The following is a 22,120-nucleotide window of genomic DNA, read 5'->3' as shown; positions in this document are numbered from 1 at the left end:
TGTTGGCAAGCATCCTTACCAACACAACGGAGTCACCGAATTTAAATTCTGGCTGAAGGAATTAAGAGTTACTTCTTTCCCTTTCATTTCCTTAAGAAAAAATCCCCAGGATGCTTAGAGGTGGGCATCCTTCTACTCAATTTGCATCTGAAAATACTTACAATTCTTTCACTTTACATTTGTTTTTTTATTTGGATGAAGCTTAAGACTTGAGAGAATTTCTTTGAGAGCTTCTAGAGGGGAAAAAAGGAACTAAGAGTCAAAGAAGCTCCTTGTGGTTTATTAGCTTTATAAGGCTTCAAAAATTCAGGTCTTTTATTCTCAGCACAAAGGAGAGTTTTTGCTTTATTTTTTGACAGTGAGCGCTGAGGGACGGCTATGGCCAGCAGAGGGCAGCACGTCCCCACAGAGTCAGGCTGTGACTCCATCAGCCGATTCAACATGCTCCAGCCCGGGGATTTAGAACCTATTCAGTCACAAACGCTAATTCACTTTGTTACCTTCACTGCCATCTCATGGTTGGAGCAGACTGGAGTTCCTGAGCAGGGAACAAAGCTCAGCCGAAAAACCAGGGTAAATGAAATTATTCAATGCCAGCCAAGTCCAGGGTGGCATGGAATAAGGGGGAAGAGTATTGTGAACATAACAGCACCATATTGAAGAAGAAAATTTAAATGAAATATTTTATTTCAGCCACCGTTTCTGCTATAAACCATGAAAGGAATATCCTTTATTGGATTAATATTATGTTTCATACTCATTTTGCTGAGAAGTGCTAAAAATGTCAGGTAATATCTTTTACTTCCCTAGAAATGGGATTTATTGTTTTACCTTAAAAAAGCAAATTAACCTGCTCCCTTAATATTAGTCCATTCAACCAGCAAATGTTGAGTGCCAAGCGTAGAGGATGTGGGGTAGAGAAAGACACAGCCTCTGCTCTTATTGGCAAAGCAGAAAACACTTGGGACCTGGGGCAGGAAACCGATTCTAGCTTTCGGTGAGGCGCGTAACTGGCTATGTAGCCTTGGGCAAGTTACTTAACTTCTCTGTGCCCCAGAAGTGAAAATTAAACTAATGCCATCTTCCCTACTGACTTCTTAGATGCACATGTGAAATGCCACATGCCAAGATGCTTGAAAAAAAGAGCAAGTGCTATCCAAATGAAAGATTTTTCTTTTCTTTTTTTTTTAAAGATTGGCCCTGAGCTGACATCTGTTGCCAATCTTTTTCTCTTTTTTCCTTTCTTCCCCCAAAGCCCCCCAGTACATAGTTGTATATTCTAGTTGTAGGTCCTTCTTGTTCTTCTATGTGGGACGCTGCCTCAGCATGGCTTGATGAGCGGTGCCATGTCTGCACCCAGGATCCGAACCAGTGAACCCTGGGCGGCGGAAGTGGAGCATGTGAACTTAACCACAGGGCTGGCCCCCAAATGAAAGATTTTAAAAGCCACATTATAATGAACATATCCTATAGCAATAGAAGTCACAGCTTAATGAGTCCTTACAAAGTGCCAGGCAGTCTGCTAAACATACACATTATCTCACTTAAGATCATACCCCTGTGAGGCAGGTATTATTAGCCCATTTTCCAGACGAGGAAATTGAGGTGTTGGGAGGTCAGGAAGCTCACCAAAAGTCAGATTGTTACAAAGTGGAAGATTCAAATCCAGGTCTGGCTCGAGAGTCCACTCCGAGGTGTGTCAGTCTGGTTCTTCGTCATTCCTCACAGTTCTGCACTTAGAAATTATGGGTATTGATCCCTTAATTGTACTCACAAGAGAACTATCATCAAAAAGTTAGGTCATATGCTATTTCATGAACAACATTAAAACTTAAAGCTATGACTTTCCGCACGTACATCAATTTATGGAATCAACTGGTTTCAAGATTACTTCATGAAATAATTTCTCTGTAAAAATGAAAATTGGCCATGTGTCTTAAGAAAACTTCTAGGATAACTGATGAGTTTCACTATTTAGTCTAGTGGCCTGAGCTACTATTGGCTAAGGGAAAAGCAAACAAGAAACTATGGAAAACCAGGACCAGAGGAGAATGAATAGGAAGAAGGAATTACAAACAAAAGAACCCCAAGGGAGAGGTTGAGCCAGGTCTCTGGAGTTTCTTGCCATATAGGAACTAGAATGGGGTGGGGATTTGTAAAGAGGGTTTCCCTCAGAGGGCTAAGGCTCCAAGGTACAGATTGGCAAGCCCTGGGGAACATCCCCCACAGGATGCCAGGATGCTGGGCAGATGTGAAGGGCCTTGCTTTGTGAATTATGCAGTCTCATTAGCTGGTGATGAGGTGGCTTACAAAGCATTGATCCCAAGTGCCTTACTAATTTTGGGTGCTATTTGGAGCCTGATATTTCTTTCACGAATGACACAGCTGTAAAGAAGGGAAATACCTTCTGGTTTCTGGGACCTTCAGTGCAGAAGCAAATAGCACCTGAGAGCTCCAAGTATGAGGCAGGCACTGTTCTAACACTTTATATACAATAACTCTTTAATAACAAATTAATAATGGTTCTATTATCTCCATTTTACAGATGAAGAAACTGAGGCTTTTTGCCTCATGCAAAAGTGCATAACCAGGTTTGGACCCAGGCAGCGGGTTCTGGAGTCTGTATGCTTAACCTCTCCATTAGTCCATTGCCTTAAATTAATAATGGGGGGGGGGGGAGGGAGGAGGCAGGGGAGAGGAGGAGCAGAGGAGATGAATAGGAAAAAAAAGATGGACAAAATAAATGGATCCTATGAATACCATCAATTAGTTCAACAAGCAGCTTCTGGAGAAACTTCTATGGGCCCTGCCTTGGAACTTGGCACTCCTGAACCACAATCCATTCACACCGTGGAAGAGTGGAGAAGCTGAACACAAACGGTTTATTTCTATACGATGTGATAACATCATTAAACAGGAAAGTCCACTGGTGCATGGAAGAAATTCTTGTGTTCCCAAGCACGTTCTAAACGTGGAAAGTTACTGAGCTAAAGTGGCTGATCATTAAGGAAGGCACAGGCCGCCGCAGCCACAGACCAACTATTTTGGGTTCTATTGTCGCTCGGCTTCCTTAAAACTAACCTTGTTTTTACAGGACTGTTCTGCAAAACTGGAGTTTAAACAAATTCCCATTCTTACTAGGTTTCGTCTCTGTTGTTTGCTTTAAAGACCAGAAAAACACTTGGGCAAACCTTAAATAAAAGGATTAAGTCCTGCAATTAAAAATTAAACCAAAAATATTCCACCAGGAAACTTATTTCTACCGTAGCTATATTGCTTGAACGTTTTCACAAGAGAATGGTTGGAAAACATATTCCATTTAAAATCTGCAGAATGATGACTAATCTATTTGGGCCAGTCCATTAAATTGCCTAATGGCAGCTACGGAAAATTAAGTGCGTTATCCCGAAAGCTTTTGCTCTCTAAACGAATAACGAGCAAGTACGTTGCAAGAGAGACTGAAGAACCGTGTCCTCAGGAATTCCAGAGGGGCAGCGAATTCTGGTGGAGTGCCAGAAGTTGCTGCTCCCTGGGTAGGACCTGGGAGCAAAGCCGCGTCGGGAGGGCAAGCGGAGCCTTTAGGGCTGGGGAGGGGGTGAACCCTCAGGGTAGGCTGTCCCCTCCTCACCCCGTCCGCCGGCCGCGGCAGGGGGGAGAGCCGGGGACCGAAACCCAGTGGTTTGTAGTGTCCGGGCAGCAGCTCCCCAACTCTCGGGAGGCTGCGGACCCGGGATGCCCCACTGAGCGCACACAGCCTGGCGAACAGGAGACCAAAACACAAAGCGAGCGGCTGGGGGAGGGGGCGGGCGCGGGCCCGAGCACACCGATTGCTCGGAGCCCTGGCGCCCGGCGCCTGCGAGCCCCGCCGACCAGCCTGCGAAGAGCACGCGGGGGGCGGCCCCGTCACCTCGCCAAGCCCGGGGTCCCCACAAAGCCCGCACCGTTCCCCTTCCCCTGGGGTGGGAATTTGAGAATAGCCGAGCCGAGGGAGCCCCCGGTCCCGGGCCCCGCGCAACCCGCGCCGCAGTCCGGGCCGTGGGTGGAGGCTGCGCGCCACACCCGAGGCGTAGACTTCTCTTTCGGTGGGTAAGATGGCAGGTCTGGGGAAACAAAGGAAACTTGGGCCCGGCCCCGGGAGCGGGGTGTGGGGCTCGCGAGTTCGCGCCGGGTCCTGCGTGGCTGTCGCCAGGCGCCTTTGCCAGCCTGCACGCAGCGCGCTCGGGGACACACAAAGCGCCAGGCCGGGAGCCGGCAGCGCCGGCCGCCCACCTGCAGCCCGGGGACCCCGGGATCTCCCAGCGGCCTAGGGCCCGGGCGGCGGCAGCGGCGGAGGGAGGGGGCGCCGGGGAGCCCGAGGGGGCGGGAGCGGGCGGGCGGGCGCTCGGGGGGCGGTGGCGAAGGCGGAGGGGAGCGCGGGTGGGCGGGTCGCACGTCACGGCTATTGTGGCTGTCCTGGTATATAAGGGGCCGCTGGCCGGTCCCGCTCTCCACCTTTCCTGCGCCGGTCCCGAACCAGCGGTTCTCCACGCACCCAGTTTCCAGCGATACGTGTCGCGCGCCGACGGAGTGGACATGGGCAGAGCGATGGTGGCCAGGCTCGGACTGGGGCTGCTGCTTCTGGCACTGCTCCTACCCACACAGGTGAGGCCGTGGGGTCCCGCGGCGCTCGGGGGCCGCGACTGGGGGGGCGGGGTAGAGCCGCCCCCAGGGGACGGACCTGCGCCCCCACCTCGGGCTGCGGACTGGGACGAGGATAATGTAGCATAACCCAAGCAGGGGGAGAGGGCAATGTGGAGCCCATTTTCCACTCCCTTGCGGGCTGCCTCGTCCCCTCCCGCAGCCCCGGGAACAATGCAGCGCGGCGCCCTGGCTGAAAGGACCCGGCCCCACCCCAGGCAACCTGGGGCTCGCCGCGCGCTTTCACCCAGAGGTCCGAGGCACCAGCGGAGAAGAGTGTGCGCTCCCCACCTATGGAGCGCCTGGAGACCTCAGGCTCTTAGGGGAGGTCGTCCCTGGATCCCCTGAGCGCCCGCTTCCTTTAGGAGTGTCTTCGCGCCCCCAGCGCACCACACAAAGAGGCGACGGTCCCCTCCGGGGGATGCCGTTCTCGCCCATCCTCCACTCAGCTATTCCGGGATCCCGAGGAAGCCCCGGCTGTCTGGCCCTATTAACCTACTCCAGTCCCGCGTGGTTCGCTGTTGAAGCCTGGGCGGGCACCCTTTCATGATCCTGCGCTCTCCTGGGTGCGACCTTACATGTCCATCTCTTGTCAACCTTGGAACCCTGTGTTACCTAGCCCAGATTGGCTAGCTCTAGACAGGCGGCAGGTGGGACGTTGCTGTCTTGAGTCCCCGCCGGGCTTTGTCTCCATCGCCGTGGCCCCTTCCCCAGATCCTTTATCCCGGGAACCGACCTCGCCCCGGCGCAGTTACCAGGAGTGCGCTGCCCCGCGGGTGGGTGCGGGAGGGCCGCGAGGGAAGCCAGGGGCTGAGCCTGGGAGACCCAAGCGAGGGGATAGGGAGGCGAGAAGGAGCATTTCTCTCCGGCAGCTGAGTTTGGAGGGCAAGGGTGGCAGAGTGGGTGGCTCTCCACCGCCATCAATTGGGACTTTCTGAGGAGTGTCTCCTTAGCTCTCCTTCCGAAAAGTTGGGCTCGCCGGATCTTGGTCCCCAGACACCCAGCCACCAGGATCACCTTGGAGCGCAGCCTGAGAGTGGGGCGCTCGGCGTCTTCCGCTCCGCGGGCGGGTAACTGTACCCTATTGTTGTCTCGCGGGTCGGGTGCGCTCCTTTCACAATTCCTGGGTGGGGGAGGGGCACGGCCGCAGACACAAACTGCCCTCTCCCACCCCCGCCCCGGTCTCCTATAACCGGAATTCTTCCCCTTAAATTTTAAGAGGAGATTTTAGTTAAGCAAATAAATTTAGTTTAGTCGGGAACATTTTGTTTAATGTCAACATTAGTTTTTTTTTGTTGGTGTGGAGGACCCTTAAATTCCCAGATTGATGCACTGGGCTCTGTTAACAGTCATCTGGGGCACTAAAGCTCTTTGTATGAATAAGAACGGATAGATTACCTTCTGGGATCCCAAACCAGGTTTGGTCCCCAAACAGGCAGCCTGATTTAAATAATTCCCCATATTAATGCTTTCCTTTTAGTAGAAGTGCTATTTCCTGGTAGGACAAGCTGAATCTTGCACACAGTAGGTGTCCAATAAATATATTTGAATCGATCAAGATATTTTTTTTTGATTAGTCTATTTTGGATAGGATTTGTACATTCCTTTAGTCAATATTTGCTTAATAACCTTATGGGTTTTACAACAAAAGGAGCTGGTGCTAAAGTAGAAAGGTTTAATCTTTGGATTAATATTATCTTGGATCAATAAGCAGCGAAATGTGCATGTGACCCAGACTCTTGCGTGGTGCCACGTCCTCTGCCCGCCTGTAATCAGAAACCCTTGTATGCCCTCCCTTATAGGGAGAGCTGGAATCTCCCATCTGCCTTTGTTCTGTGACAAAGGAGAGATTATCACGTGCCCCACTGGACTGTGCATTTTGTGACTTAAAAAATCAGTGTGGTGAATGATGCCACTCAGGCGCTGGACACTGGGGGAACCTTGGTTCTTGGTCACAGCACCGAGCTTAGTGACCAGCCAGGGAGGCTGCTGCTGGTCCAAACTCGTTGGTGTCTTTTGTGAAGTCATTCCAACTTCATGGTATTTTTGATGAAGTCATTTTGCCTTGAAGCAAGGGCTTAGTTTATTTTTCAACTTAACACAAATATTGTGGCCATTTTCGAGAAGAGTTATATATAATTTCAGGATTTCAGGGGAGCGTCTAAGACACCCCATGACCCCTTAAATTAAAACCAAGGCTGTATTAAACAGGTATGTGAAAGTGACCTAGTAAATCGTTGATTGTGACTCGATTCTAGTACCATAAGTCTCAAACGGACAGTATTCTAAAATCCCAATTATTTGTGCAACTTTAAAATCTTCCTGGAAAAATAGAGGAAACCTTTTGCAATGCCAGTATGTAAGTATAGTCACAGAGACTGGATTAGTTAGCTTGGTCCTTTATTCCTTTATAAAGAATTTCATATTCTTGGGAGTTACATAGTTATTGAAGAACATTTTTGTGTTTTTAGTTGTTGCTACTTGTAGTTATTAGGCATCTCTAGGTAGTTTGTTTTGAAACTTAAAAGAATGACCTTGGTGGGACTAAGCAAGAATTGAGAATTAAGTGATGTGGGTAAGGGAATGGTGGGAAAAGGGCCATCTGAGAATGTGTCATCTATCTTAATTGTATATTAATTGTATGTGGAGGCAGGTGTGACGTGGAAATTTATCAGTGTAACTTTTTATATATTTTAGATTTATTCAAATCAAACAACTGTTGCAACAACTTCGAGTAACTCCTCCCAGAGTACTTCGGCTGCCCCAAATCCAGCTACTGCCACCACCCATTCAAATGGTGGTACTCTGCAGTCAACAGCCAGTCTCTTTGTGATCTCGTTCTCCCTTCTACATCTCTACTGTTAAGAGACTCAGGCCAAGAAACATCTGTACTTCCCCATCTTCTAAACCCAATCCAAATTGCATCTAGATGTCCAGTGTGGCAAGGGAAAAAACAGGTCTTCATCAAATCTGCAAATTGCACACCTTCTTTTATTGACACAGAATATGTTGAGGATCCCAAATTTGATTGGTTTGAAGAGCATGTGAAGGGTTTGACTAGCTGATGAATGCCAATATTAAATCTGCTGGAGTTTCATGTACAAGATGAAGAGAGACAACATCTAAAAGTTTTAAGAGATGATTTCTTGAAATATGGCTTAAGAAATATGGACACATAAAACTCTACCTTGAAAATCAGAATAGATTTTACCTTATCTAGAGATAAAGGATGGGATGTGGAACAGATCCAATTTTCATTTGGTTCTTTAAATCTCTAAGGCCATAAAACAGTTAGGTAATAGAAAAAGCTTCCATGATTCTATTTATATGTACATTAGAAGGAACTTCCAGGTGTTACTGTAAATCCTCAATGTATTGTTTCAACAGTACTAATTTAATGCCAATGTACTCGGGATAAAGTTTTACGTTGTTAAGCTATCACTGTTTTCTTGAGAACTGAATCCTTTCCTCTGAGGCTTTGAATTTGTCATTGCAGTTGACTTTATGTAGTAATTGGCACGTGCCAGAGTAATGATGGATTGGAATCCACCCTAAATCCAAGCATAATGAGTAAATTTTGCTTATATACTAATCACCTATATTCAATAAGAGCGCCAGATTCATTTAGCTGAACTGATTCCAAAGAGTAGAAGTGCATTGACCTCAGCTAATTTCAAAATGCTTTTTATTTAGCATATGTTGGATACTTTTTACAATTTAAAAAGTGATCTGTTTTGAAGAGAAAATTGACAAATCTTGAAATTAAAAAGGCAAATATATGAAGGAGCTGAAACTGTAAATCAAGTATTTGGGAAGTGGAGACTGGAAGCTAACTTGCATTAAATTCAGAAAAACTTTTATACTCTTTTCTGTAAATACTTTTTTTAAAAGCTATGAATCAGAAGAGCCACATTTGGAACACTTTCTGTTATCAGTCAATATTTTTAGAGAGTTAGAACCTGGTCCTAAAGCTTAAAGTGGGCTTGATTCTGGAAAGTAAATCTTTTCACAACTGCCTCGATGCACAAAAACCTTTTTAAAAATAGATACTCCCTGAAGTCTTTCGTTCGCATGGTCACACACTGAAGCTTAGACGTTCCTCTATCTAATATGACCGCAGTAGTCTTGATAACCAGTCATTTTTTTTCCCCACCTTTAGAAACCTACACCGGAACAACAATCTCCATCAGATCTTGAGCTACTGTGTGTGTGAATGAACATTCCCTTTTGTTTCATATCTGGATGCTGTACCTCTGTTTTGGATTGTATATTGTGTTTGTGTATTTATGCTTTGATTCATAGTAACTTCTCATGTTATGGAATTGATTTGCATTGAACACAAACTGTAAATAAAAAATGGCTGAAAGTGCAATCCATTGAATTGTAAGTTTTTTCTGGTGCAAGGAGTCTTTCATGGGTTATCATGGTTGTGTGAGTCTATTTAAACCATTAGGGATTTACCTCTTTGTTCCCTATTCGACAGAATATTACAGTGAAGCTATTTTGCATGCCAACTAGCAGCAGGTTTTGACTAAAGAATTCCATCCAAAAGTTGGCATTTTTAAGCACCCCTACTTAGTCAACTATTAACTGAATGCTGGCTATATGCCAGGCTACTGAAGATCGAATGCTGAACTTACAGGACAAGGTGTTTTACTTTAGTTGAGAAAGACAGTGTGCATGTAATGACAAACAGAATACTGTCAAGTAGTGCTGTGAGGAAAATGGTGACAGAAGTCCTGGGCCATGGGTTGAGTGGTTATGGATAGGCTTGGACATTTGATCTGAGATATAAGTGACAAGCTGATTGTGGAGAATCTGGAGAATTCCTGGTGGAGGGAACAACCTGTGCTATGTCCCCGAGTCTGTTTAATCACTGGCATTGTTTTTGTATCTGCAGAGGTCCACGAGTCACTTTGGTTTCCTAAATTGTCATTTCCATCTTTCATACCCCTGAATACCTTTCTTTGATCCTTCAATTGCACTCCTGGACTCCCAGCTCTGACATCTTCATTATGCTTCAGGGACTGCTAGAAAAAGGAGGCTGGGATTGGGAATGAGTGGAAGCTGTGGTCCACAGGTGAAATACCTTCATTAAGGAACCTCAGGCTACTTAAAGTCAACTGATGATAGACATTAACATTTACAAAATACTTAAAGGCAAGATTAGTGTTTGGTTGAATAACTGGGGACTAACCACATCGACACAGTAACTGGTCACTGTAGAGTCCACCACTCTTCAACTTGGCACATAATCTCCAAATAAAGATAATGACAAGGTCATACTTCTGCCTAATGGGATAGAACCATCCTGCATACAGCCAAAAACACCGACCCTTTCCCTAGGAGAGGATGCAAACTCTGGATTGTGTTCACTCTTCTGGATACTTCACAACTTTGATATAAAGTTAACCATTATTAGTACATATTATATTAGATGATGAGGGAATAAGAGTGAAGAGAACAAATATTTGCTTTATATGTAGGCAAACATAAGAAATAGAGCTATCACAGTACTTGTTTCTGTAAGTGGTCACATGGCTACAGCTGATATTTATAGCTACCTTCGCCCATTATCCATTCCATATTTCCTTTGCCCTCAGCAAGCACCTCAGCTGGTCATGGTTCTTAGCCTGAAGGGGTGACCCAAACCTTTGCTTGAATTTGGTTGGTGTAGTTTTCTACTGACTTTAATCACAGGACATAATAGTACTAAGAGACGCTCTAAGAGATCTCCTGTATTCCAGACATCCTCTTTCTTAACCTCCTTTGTGTAGTAGCAACCCAATTTCCCCTTGGTAATCAGAGTTAATCACTCCAGCCAGTACGGTAACTCCGTACTTTGTTGATTCAGAGGCTTGAGGAGGTTACAGTGGTTGCATGAGTCTCAACTGCCAGTTCAGTGGAATTATTGCTGTATCTCCTCATGGAGGCGTTTCTCCCTTTGGAACTCTAGATGAGACAAACATAAGGTCTCAGGGATAGGAAGTAAAAATTTTGCTGGGGGATCACTTATGGGTGAGTGGTACAACTCCCATCTTTACTTTTGATTCCTGGACCTGTGAATCCTGGCCATGGGAGAAACAGCACCATATTTAGAACATATATGGCCTCCTGGAGTTCAATGCCCTATCTCTGCAAGGTAATACCACCTGGCTGGAGCTGTAACTTGGGTTTTCAAATGGCCACTGTTTTATCAAGCCAGCTACTTCAGGATGGTGGGGGATGTAGTAAGACCAGTGAATTACATGAGCCTGGGCCCATTGCCACATGTCACTGGCACTGGTAAATCCATGGATGGTAGTTTTGGCAGAAGCATTGCATGTAGGAAAGGCAAATCCATATCCCGAATAAGTGTCTATTCCAGTAAGAACAAAATGCTGCCCCTTCCATGAGGGAAGGGGTCCGATGTAATCAACATTCCACCTGGCTGATTACCCCAAGGAATGGTGCCATATAGGGAACTCAGTGTTGGTCTCTGTGGCAGCAGATTGGGCACTCAGCAGTGGCTATAGCCAGGTTGGCCTTAGTGAGTACAAGTCCATGTTGCTGGGCTCATGCTTAGTCTCCATCCCTGCCACCATGGCCACTTCGTTCATGACCCCATTGAGTGATGACATGGAAGGCCAGGGAAAGAAGTTGACTGCTATCCAGAGAATGGGCCATCTTACCCACATGATTATTAAAATCCTCCTCTGTTGAGGTCACCTTTTGTTGAGCATTCACATGGGACACAAATATTTTCAAATTCTTTGCCCACTCAGAGAGGTCTATCCATATACCTCTTCCCCAGCCTTTCTTGTCACCAATTTTCCAATCATGTACCTTCCAAGTCCATCTGGCCAAACTGTTGGCCACAGCCCATGAATTGGTATAGACTCATACCTCTGGCCGTTTCTCCTTCCAAGCAAAATGAACAACCAGGTGCACTGCTTGTAATTCTGCCCATTGGAAGTATTTCCTTTCACCACTGTCCTTTGGGGATGTCCCAGAAGGGAGCTACAGAGCTGTTGCTGTCCACTTTGGGGTGATGCCTGGATATTGTACAGGACCTTCAATAAACCAGGCCCAAGTTTTTTTCTTCTTCAGTCAACTGGTCATAGGGAACTCCTCAGGAAGCCATAGGTGTAGGCTGGGAGAGAGAAGGTAATGTAGCAGGAATAGGGGCCATGGGCATTTGGGCCACTTCCTCATGCAACTTACTTATATCTTCAGGGCCTGCTTGAGTCCATTCTCACACACACCACTTTCATTTGAGAATGGAGTGTTGCTATGTACACCCAACTTTATGGTTTAGACAACACCCAGTCCATGATGGGCAGCTCAGTTTGCATTGTGGTCCACAGTTAAGCATTTAGTCTCTACTAAAACTCAGTGACAAGCCAAAGTCTGTTTCTCAAGGAAGAGTTGCTGTCTGCAGAGGATGGCAAGGCTTTGCTCTGAAATCCTAAAACTGATCATCACACCAACCCTGATCTAATATAAACTTATAGAAGAGAAACTGATAATGTGGGTGTATCTTTTAAAAGCAATCATCAATGCTCGTGGAGGAGGAAATATAATTACTTTTTGGACTATTCTTTGAAAATAGTTTTAAACTAATCTGGGCTGTTTTATTTATCAGAAAAATGCTCAAAATTCTATTTGGGGGTTATACTTTAAATATTCAAATTTAAATACCAGTCATATAATTTATGACTAAATTGAGTAATGAGTAGCTATTGTATGAGTGTGTCTCTTGAACTAAATTTAGCCTTAGTAGATAAAGGCACACAGTTTAGAGACAAGCAAATAGTTGAAGCACTATGCCATAAAGTTAAGATAAGAAAATCGATTTAGAACTAAACATTCTAAACACACACACCCAATGCCACCAGTAGCCTTAAAATAAGACTTAAATATTTAGGTAGCTGAAAAGTATGTGTTTTTCTTTTCTCCTAGACCTCATTTGGGGTTGGCTTGATTATTTTTGGATTCTTTGGTCAGTACAAAGAGAGCATTTTTTCTAATTTTGGTACGATGGCACTTTTTTTTTTGAGGAAGGTTAGCCCTGAGCTAACATCTGCTACCAATCCTCCTCTTTTTGCTGAGGAAGATTGACCCTGAGCTAACAAACATGCCAATCTTCCTCTATTTTGTATGTGGGATGCTGCCACAGCATGGCTTGATGAGCAGTCCGTGGGTCTGTGCCCAGGATCTGAAATAGCAAAACCTGGGCCACCGAAGTGGAGTGCAGGAACTTAACCGGTATGCCACCGGGCCGGCTCCAGGATGGCATTTTTTGAAACAACAAAATCACCACCACTATTTGCTTCTCAGTTTCTCTTCAAATTGTAGCTAAATTCCAAAATCAATGCATTTCTAAGAAACTTTAGGAAGTCTCCATATTTATGATTTTTGCAAAGAAATATCTCTGTGAGCCCAAAGGATCTGAAGTAGTTTAACTGTCATGCCTCTTAGCAACTGGCAGATGCCAAGGTTTGAGGAAAGCTAACATGTCTGAAACCGAACTCATTACCCTCCCTCCACGGACCTGCTGCTTCTCTATTCAGAGCACCCACCTGCCAAGCCTCTCTCATTACAAGCCCAAGAGCTTCCTTCCTCTTCTTTCCCTGCTTCCAGTCGGCCACAAAATCCTGTCACTTCTAAGTCAGAAATGTCTAGGCATCCTGCCTCTTCCCCTCCCCTCATGCCTTGCTCTGACTTGCAACATCTGTCAAAGCTCTGCCTCTCTGCCCTCCGTCTTTCCACCCCGTGACTATTCTCTAAAATGTAGATCTCATCATTTTGTTTCTCGCGATAAAGTTTGGCTGGCTACACTTTGCCTACAGAAGATAAATTAGAAAGCCCCATTCATGGCCCACAAGGCTTTTCACAGTCTGGCCCCAATCCCACTTTTCAGCCCCATTTCCAGCCACAGTGGATTGCTCACCATTCTCTGAATCAACAATGTCTTTTCATGCCTCCATGACTTTGAACGCAACCACTCACCCAACTCAGGGTAGCGGTTAAAGGTGTGGATGCTAGAGCCAGGCTGCCTCAGTTTGGCTCCTAGCCCAGCTAGGATGAGCTAAAGGAGTCATGCAATTACATAAATTCTCTGTGGCCTAGGAGTCTTGTCTATAAATGGCCTTGATAGTAACAGAACTTATCTCATAAGGTTGTTGGGAGAATTAAATGAACATTGTGTTGACCTGTCCGTGAGCTCCTGGAAGGCAGGAACTGTGCCATATTTATTTCTGGATTCCTGATGTGTCACTGAGAGTAGGTGCTCAATTAATGTTGAGTAAGTAAAAGAGCCCACAGTACTACCTTAGTACAGGAGTAACTGGGGGAGGAGGAAGCAGACCTTTGATACTATATTAGGTCACGAGGGGAAGCTTGAGAAGGTGGTTAGGACTATTTCTAAATAGACTAGTCTATTGGGGCTGCTCGGTTTTCATCAGATGGGCAGCCTGCTTATCTGTCTACAACAATGGTTCTCAAATGTGACTGCATATTAGAATCACCTGGGAAGCTTTTAAAAAACAGTGATGTCTGCCGCCTTTACCTACCTAGAAGATTCCGGTTTAATTGTTCTGCGTGGAGCTCCATCATCAGTAGTTTTTAAACCATCCCCCCAGATGATTCTAAAGATCAGCCAATCTGAGAAGCACAGGCCTGAGAGTGGATATAGGCAGCTCTGCTCTCTTAAACGATCTGGCTGGCAAGGGAAGGAGAGTCAGACATGGTCCTGGCCCTTGACTCTAATCATTGTGCCTTCCAGAGGTGCTCACAACAGGGCTGTGCTTGGAGCCAAGTGTGGTCACTTTCTTCTAGTCCATTGTTTTGGTTTCTACCCAACTCAGAAAGGACACACGGATTTATTCTAGAGTTGTTTGGGTCTAGTGCCTAAGACATCATCCTCTGCCAATCCAGATGCCAGTCCTGGGTCTGAAACGTGCTGCATGGCCCCGTAAGGCTCTCTGGGCTTCAGGAGAATTGGACTTTTTGGAGATAATTTCCAGTTTTAAAATAATAAGATTACATCGAACTTAAAAAATTCCATGATTCAGAATGTTGTTTATTTTTTCTGTGAGCTTTTGTGAGTTTGCTCTCCCATCCATGAAAAATTGGGCTCAGTACTCCATGCTGAGCCTACAAAAACTGATGCAAATTCATTGTTATTACTCTAGGAGCTACTGGGCATTCGTCATATTCATTTGTTCTGTTATTTGGTTGTCATTTTGCAGCCTACTGGATTTTATGAAGACTTGGAAAAGGTTTCTCTTAGTGATGGATGAGTACAGTTTAACTGGTGGTTGCTGTTTATCTTAAATTAGATTGCAACAACTTTGAACTGTTTGATGGGGCTTCTGAAACACAGCCAGTGACACAACCCTTGTTGAGACTTGGGTGTGAATGCAATCAGGAAACAGGATTTCTCTTTGTAGCTTCACCATTAACACTATGTTTATCAGTATGCATCCAGTTTTGTATTTACTTATTGCTTGCTTATTTCTTTATTCTATATCTCATTCCAATAAAAAAAAAGATTTTGAGTCAGCTTATAGAAATATGTATTATATACCAGGTTACAAATAGATAAGGAATTTGAGGTAGAGGACAAACAGGGGTAGGAAAAAAAATGAACTCATGGATAAGATTCAAGGGTGCTTGTCATGGGGTCTTGAACAGCTACTATAGCTAAGGGAAGGAAGGGGCCAGAAACAGATGCCCAATTGCCTGTGCATTTAATCCACGTGACTAGACCAGCAGTACTGAGGGCTGGGGAGAGATCTCAGTGTGGGTCCCTAGGAAGCGGCTTCCAGGTGAATAATGGTCAAGGTCATTGGCACCATGCCTGGAGTGAGTGCAGCAGCAAGTTTATGTCTATTTCTTGTCATTGTCATCAAGACAAGGGACACAGCAAAGCAGGATTTAGCAGAAGTAATTTTACCAGCCACTAAAACAGTGTTAAACAAATACACAGCTCTATAGTTGAATATTTATAGGAAAAAACCCTGAAAATTTAGAGGAACAGATGGACAACATCCTCCATGGCTGTTATCTCTTGTAACTGAGCTTTTTGATTAGGATTGAGCAGAAAATAATAATGGCAAGCACCACGTCCCAGTCATTACGCTAAATACTTTTATATGTATTTGCTCATTTAATACTTGAGACATCTCTATGGGGTCAGTGCTACCAGCACCATCATCACCTTTTTACAGATGAGGAAACCAAAACTGAGAGATTTTGGATAGCTGGCCCAAGGTCACCCCACCGTAGACAGATATTTGAACCCTTGTTGTGTGGCTCCTTGCTCTCAGCCACTGCACTATCTTTGCCTCTCTGAGAGTTTGGGGTTATCTTCTCTGACAGGGTCACAGAGTATGGCTTTTCCATTTGCTGTTTAAGAACAAACGCCTAAGTTTTTATACTTAAACGCATAGTAAGGCTGACAGCATGGCATGAAAATAAAGGAGCCCACACAGGGCTGAATAGCAGCCATGGCATCATCGCCACACTGGGGTATTGAACGAACTGGTGATATAGGCCACAGAGGTCTAGAGTTTTCCAGCGGGATGTGAGCGGACTCCACAGGGCGTGTGGGGTGGGGAGAGATGGTGAAGGAGAGAACTGAGCACACTGTGCCCACAGCCCTCCCTCCCTTCCTCCATCCTCGTCCTCTGCCTCCACCCAAGCAGAAGACTGCCATGGTGATGTGTTTGCCTTTGGGGCTTACATGTAAATTTTAATTAAGCAAAAAATTCCAAAGCAAAACAAGTCAAAAATTACTGCTCTGTGTCATCACAGCAATGATAATTTTTTTAATCCCTAAACGTATTGTTTCTTTCTCATGATATGAGCAATATATATTCATTGCAAAAATATATATATAAAAAAAACGACTATCACCTGGCCATAACGACAGTTTGCATTCTGATGCATATTCCTCCAGCCTTTTTTCCTCTATGCCTTTATACAGATATTTGTACATGCAAACATATATATTTCAACAAAGTTGTTTTATAACTTGCTTTTTCATTTAATAATATATCACATGATTAAGCATATCTGCGACATGATTTTTAAATAGCTACATGGTATTACATTCTTCAGATGTACCATGCATACTTAATTTAATGTTTCATATTATGGGATATTTAGATTGTATCTAATGTTCTCCCAATTATAAAGAAATAATATTTTAATAAACATCTTTGTACATAGCTCTTTGCTCTTATCTATATTTTCTTTTAATAACTTCTTAGGAGTAGCATTTCTTGGTGGATGCTGTGGTATGCCACCTAGATCCTCCCTTCAGGACCCAGGCACTCATTTCCCCACTTGCCAGGGTATTGACTGCTGACAGCTCAGAAGTGACTTTTTTCCCAGGACTTCCCTTGGCTGAAGGAAGTTCCCTCGCCTAAGGTTACGCCCCCTCCCAGGGTCTGCTCACTTCCAGTGATGTGGAGGTGCAAAGGCCCTACCTCCTTGCCTCAATCCGGGTCAGCTCTGAAGGGCCAGCCCAGCTCCAGCTCTCGAGGGACCAGATGAGGCCTTCCTTTCCAATGCATCACAGCCCAGCTGCTCCTTCCAGTCCTGCTTCCCTCACCCACTTGCAGGGGCCTATCCCCAGGGCATCCTTCAATAAACTTCCTGCGCACAAATCTCAGCATCTGCTTTACTGGGAACCTGACCTAAGACAAAATGTTACATACATTTTTGATAATTTTAAAATAACAAGAATGTATGCTTGCTACTATTTCAAATCAGTTGGACCTATCTGAAGAATTGAAAGAAGGCTAGAGTGGTCGTAGCAGAGAGTGAGAAGGAGAGAGGTGTAAGGTGAGGGTGGAGAGTTTTTCAAGGGCCAGACCGTAATGGATTTGCAAACTGGTAGAGGTGTGGCAGGAAGCAGATGACATATCCAGTTGGGTAATTTGAGGACAGTTTAATAAAGAGACTATTTGCAAAGGCGTGGGCAGGGTCTAGTAAAGGCCAATAGGGATAAACACTCTCGGGGGGCTAGCACAAGCAGGGAGCCCTCAAGAACCAAAGTTGGAAGGAGGAGTGACTCACTGTGTGGAGAGGGCTGCCTGATGGGAGCTGTGGCTTTCAGTAGAGGGACACAGCCAACGTGAGGTGATCTGACAGAGAGAGAGCTCAGGGGAAATCACCTCAACTTTACCCTCCTTCAACCCTCCAGATCTCCTACCGGTGCCTCCCATCTGCCAAACCCTCCTGGAGCCAGAGAGCACGGGAGGCCTTGGTGCTGTCCATCAGGTCAGCATCCAGGGATACAGCAGACAGGGTGAAGACAAGCGAAGAGTGAACCTGGAGGGATGAACCAAAGATCTCCAGCACAGCCATGGGCAGTTTTGGTTTTATCCTAAGAGCAAATGTGTTATGGGCTGAATTGTCTCCCTTAAATTCATATGCTGAAATCCTGACCTCTGGAAGCTCAGAATGTGACTGTATTTAGAGATAGGACCTTTAAGAGGTGATTAAAGTAAAATGAGGTCATATGGGAGGGCCCTAATTCAATATGACTCATGTCCTTATAAAAAGATATCAGGGGGCTGACCCCGAGGCCTAATGGTTAAGTTCAGCGTGCTCCGCTTCCAAGGCCTGGGTTCGGTTCCTGGGCGCAGATCGATATTACACATTGGCGGCCATGCTATGGTGGCGACCCACATAAAAAATAGAGGAAGACTGGCACAGACGTTAGCTCAGGGTGAATCTTCCTCAGCAAAAAAATTAAAAAAAAAAAAGAGATCAGGACACAGACATCCACAGAAGAAAGACCATGTGAGGACAGGGGGAAGGAGAGAGATCTCAGAAAAAATTAACCCTGCCAATGCCTTGATTTTGGACTTCTAGCTTCCAAAACTGTGAGAAAATTAATTTCTGTTGTTTCAGCCACTCAGTCTGAGGTATTTTGCTATGGCAGTCCTATCAGATTAACACAAATGGAAAGTCATCGAAGAGTTGGGGGTGGGGTGACAAGATCAGATCTTTATTTTGGAAAGATGGCCTGGCTGTAGCTGAGAATTGATTGGAAGGTGGCCAGAGTAGATGCAGAGAGACCAAATAGGACATTATTTTATAATCTAAGCAAGAGATAAATAAACAGACTCTACTCCTAGCAATGTAGAAGAAGAGAAGTGGATGGATTTGAGAGATGTTTAGGAAATAAAATCACACACTTGGTAGTGGATTGGATATCCTAGGTGAGCGAGAAGGAGTCATAAAAAAATATTTAGAGCCAGCTCTGGTTAAAGTTCAGCGCTCTCACCACTTCGGTGGCCCATGTTTGTTACTGGTTGAGGATCCACACCACTTATCTGTCAGCAGCCATCCTGTTGTGGTGGCTCACATAGAAGAACTAGAAGGACTTACAACTAGAATATACAACCATGCACTGGGGCTTTGGGAAGGGAAGGAAAAAAAAAAGAGCAAGATTGGCAACAGATGTTAGCTCAGGACCGATCTTTTCTTGAAAAAAAAAATATTATTGATTGAACACCTACTCTATGCAAACCACTCTTCTAGACACTGAGGGAGGCAGGTGTCTTCTAAGTTTCCACGGTGCACAAGTGACTGAGGGCAATCTCTGAAATGGGAAACCCTCGAAGGTCAGGTTTCCAACCATTCTCTTACCGATGGATATTTAAATGATTTTCAAATGTATTTATATATGCATATATACACATATACACACGTATGTATATACATACACACACGTATTTGGTGCTATTACAGGTGATGATACAATAAGCATTCTTCTTATACATGTATTTTGTGCACATATTCGACTCCTGAAGTGTGAAATTACTAGGTCAAAGTGTATGTGCATGGAAAATTTTAGTAGGTCCTGCCAAACTGACATCCAAAGAAGCTGTATCAATTTATACATCCCTTTACAGCCTATAAAGATACATCTTCTGCACAGCAAAGGAAACCATCAACAAAACGAAAAGACAGCCTAACAATTGGGAGAAGATATTTGCAAACTACATATCAGATGAGGGGTTAATATCCAAAATATACAAAGAACTCATACAGCTCAACAACAAAAAAACCAACAATCCAATTAGAAAATGGGCAAAAGATCTGAACAGAGATTTCTCCAAAGAAGAAATACAGATGGCCAACAGGCATATGAAAAGATGCTCAACATCGTTAGCTATCGGGAAATGCAAATCAAAGCTACAATGAGGTATCACCTCACTCCGGTCAGGTTGGCTATAATTAAGAAGACAGGAAACAACAAATGTTGGAGAGGGAGTGGAGAGAAGGGAACCCTTGTTCATTGCTGGTGGCAGTGCAAACTGGTGCAGCCACTATGGAAAGCAGTTTGGAGAATCCTCAGAAAATTAAGGATAGATCTACCATATGATCCAGCTATTCCACTGCTGGGTATTTATCCAAAGAACTTGAAAACACAAAGGCATAAAGATACTTGCACCTCTATGTTCATTGAGGCATTATACACAATAGCTAAGACTTGGAAGCAACCTAGGTGCCCATCAAGGGACGAATGGATAAAGAAGATGTAGTATTTATACACGATGGACATAAGAAATGATGAAATCCAGCCATTTGTGACAACGTGGATGGACCTTGAGGGTATTATGCTGAGTGAAATAAGTCAGAGGGAGAAAGTCAAATACCATATGATCTCACTCATAAGTAGAAGATAAAAATGACAAAAAAACCCCCACAACACAACACATAGCATTGGAGATTGGACTGGTGGTTACCATTGGGGAAGGGGGGAGGGGGGAGGGCAAAAGGGGTGATTAGGGTCACATGTGAGGGGATGCACTATAATTAGTGTTCGGGTGGTGAACATGATGTAATGTATCCAGAATTTGAAATACGATGTACATCTGAAAAAAATAAAAATTAAAAATAAAGAAAGAAAGAAAGAAAGAAAAAAATATACATCAATTTTTAAAGATTTCAGTGTGCACATTTTTAAGGCTTTTCATAATATATTGCCCCACTATCTGCTGGAAAGTTCATATCAATTTCCATTCTCACCAGCATGTGGTAATTTTAGCTTGGAAATTTTGGGAAGCAGAAGTTACCAATCACTCATCTACAGTCATTAATATTTTGATCTATAGAAATATACATACACATACACACACATACATATATAAGATATTCTTTCTCTCTATAAAAAGCATGTATACTATATAGTGCTATATATTCTGTCTCTATAAAATACATTCTATATATCTAAATATGCTGCGTGTCTATATCTCTATCTACCTATCTATCCATCTAATGTATAGAATAATCAGTAGACTCATGATCAGTAGAATGCCCAGTGTCACGTAATTTAACTTCCAAAGATTATTTCAAATGTTTTCCTAGGTAACCAGGTATTCCTAGACATGAACTTGTCTGTAGGTTATCTATTAATGTCTACAAAACACAGAGTTTGGGGTTTTAGAATATCTGATCTTCACCCATATTCTCTGCCACTTGTACTTGCTGGCCATCAAACCCTGCTATTAGCATATAGGATAACCTTATCTTTCTGTTTTGTCTGAGGGGAAGATGTGATGGTTAATTTTATGTCTGGCCCCAAGATTCATTCTCTGCCCTGCTCTGTGTCCTGCCATGCTGCCCTCTATGGACTGCATCCCCCTTGCCCTTGACCTCTGGCTACTGGTAGGGCCAGTTCATTGCAGGCACTGCAGGAGGTTGGAGGGTAGGAGGAGAGAGTTAAGGTATTTATCTCCTCAGCAAATGGGCTTCAATCTGGCAGTGGCTGCCTTGCTCCACGTGCACGGTTCCTATGGGAGGGCCCCCTTTTCCACTGCACAGTTCTCTCCAGGGTCCAGTAACACCGGTTGTCTGAGGGATGTCAGGGCTTCTCATTGTTGCTGAACTGTGTGCTTCACCTTCCCTTGTTAGTTTCCATAACGCAGCCATCTTTTTTGCAAGTAATTCCTTCATTCGGTCCCCTTCAGTTAAACCCATCTGTTTTTAGGGTCCTGCCTATTACAGAGAATGTGCATTTGGCTCATCCCAAAGACCAAACTTAAAGATAAAAGGCAGGGGACCCTCTAAGACATCAAGTTTATCGTCTCACAATATCATACCTGGTCCCTCTCTTGATCTGTAGGATGTCTCCAGTGGTCCTGAATGGAGGCCACGTTTGGGGACAGGCTCCCAGTAAGCCTTAGTAACCTGCATTGAGCCACTACGACTTAGTGTAGCCTGTGGCTGGTTCCTGCCCAGAATTAGACTGGGAATGTGACAAACTACCTAATGGAACTCCTGGCAGATTTCTCCCCAGTATGATAGACGCAAAACCACGGTTTACAGTGGTACAGGCTTTCCTAAAACTTACTAGTTCCTTGTATAGAATAAGGACCAAAGAAGAGGCTTTCAATTTATCATGGAGGAATTTTAGCTTAAACTCCCTAATTGCTTA

General features: G+C 44.4%; 1 protein-coding gene across 1 annotated transcript; it reads left to right on the top strand.

The window, feature by feature from the left end:
• Positions 1-378: 378 nt before the first annotated feature.
• LOC106782427 (uncharacterized) lies at positions 379-9,049 on the top strand. Its single transcript, XM_070222805.1, has 5 exons — positions 379-573; positions 1,570-1,694; positions 3,382-4,082; positions 4,465-4,641; positions 7,375-9,049. Exons 1-5 carry the CDS (start codon positions 379-381, stop codon positions 7,413-7,415), a joined length of 1,239 nt encoding a protein of 412 aa, XP_070078906.1. The 3' UTR covers positions 7,416-9,049.
• Positions 9,050-22,120: the final 13,071 nt, after the last annotated feature.

The sequence above is a fragment of the Equus caballus genome, chromosome 10 (genome assembly GCF_041296265.1).
Source record: "Equus caballus isolate H_3958 breed thoroughbred chromosome 10, TB-T2T, whole genome shotgun sequence".
NCBI lineage: Eukaryota > Metazoa > Chordata > Mammalia > Perissodactyla > Equidae > Equus > Equus caballus.
This window is presented reverse-complemented; position numbering and strand designations above follow the sequence as displayed.

What these genes read in the sequence shown, in the direction of transcription:
- LOC106782427 (XM_070222805.1), top strand. Translation starts at nt 379, where the DNA reads ATGGCCAGCAGAGGGCAGCACGTCCCCACAGAGTCAGGCTGTGACTCC. An exon ending in AGCTCAGCCGAAAAACCAGG is followed by an intron (nt 574 to 1,569) that starts GTAAATGAAATT and finishes CCTGTGAGGCAG; the next exon opens with GTATTATTAGCCCATTTTCC. An exon ending in GCTCGAGAGTCCACTCCGAG is followed by an intron (nt 1,695 to 3,381) that starts GTGTGTCAGTCT and finishes GCCTAATGGCAG; the next exon opens with CTACGGAAAATTAAGTGCGT.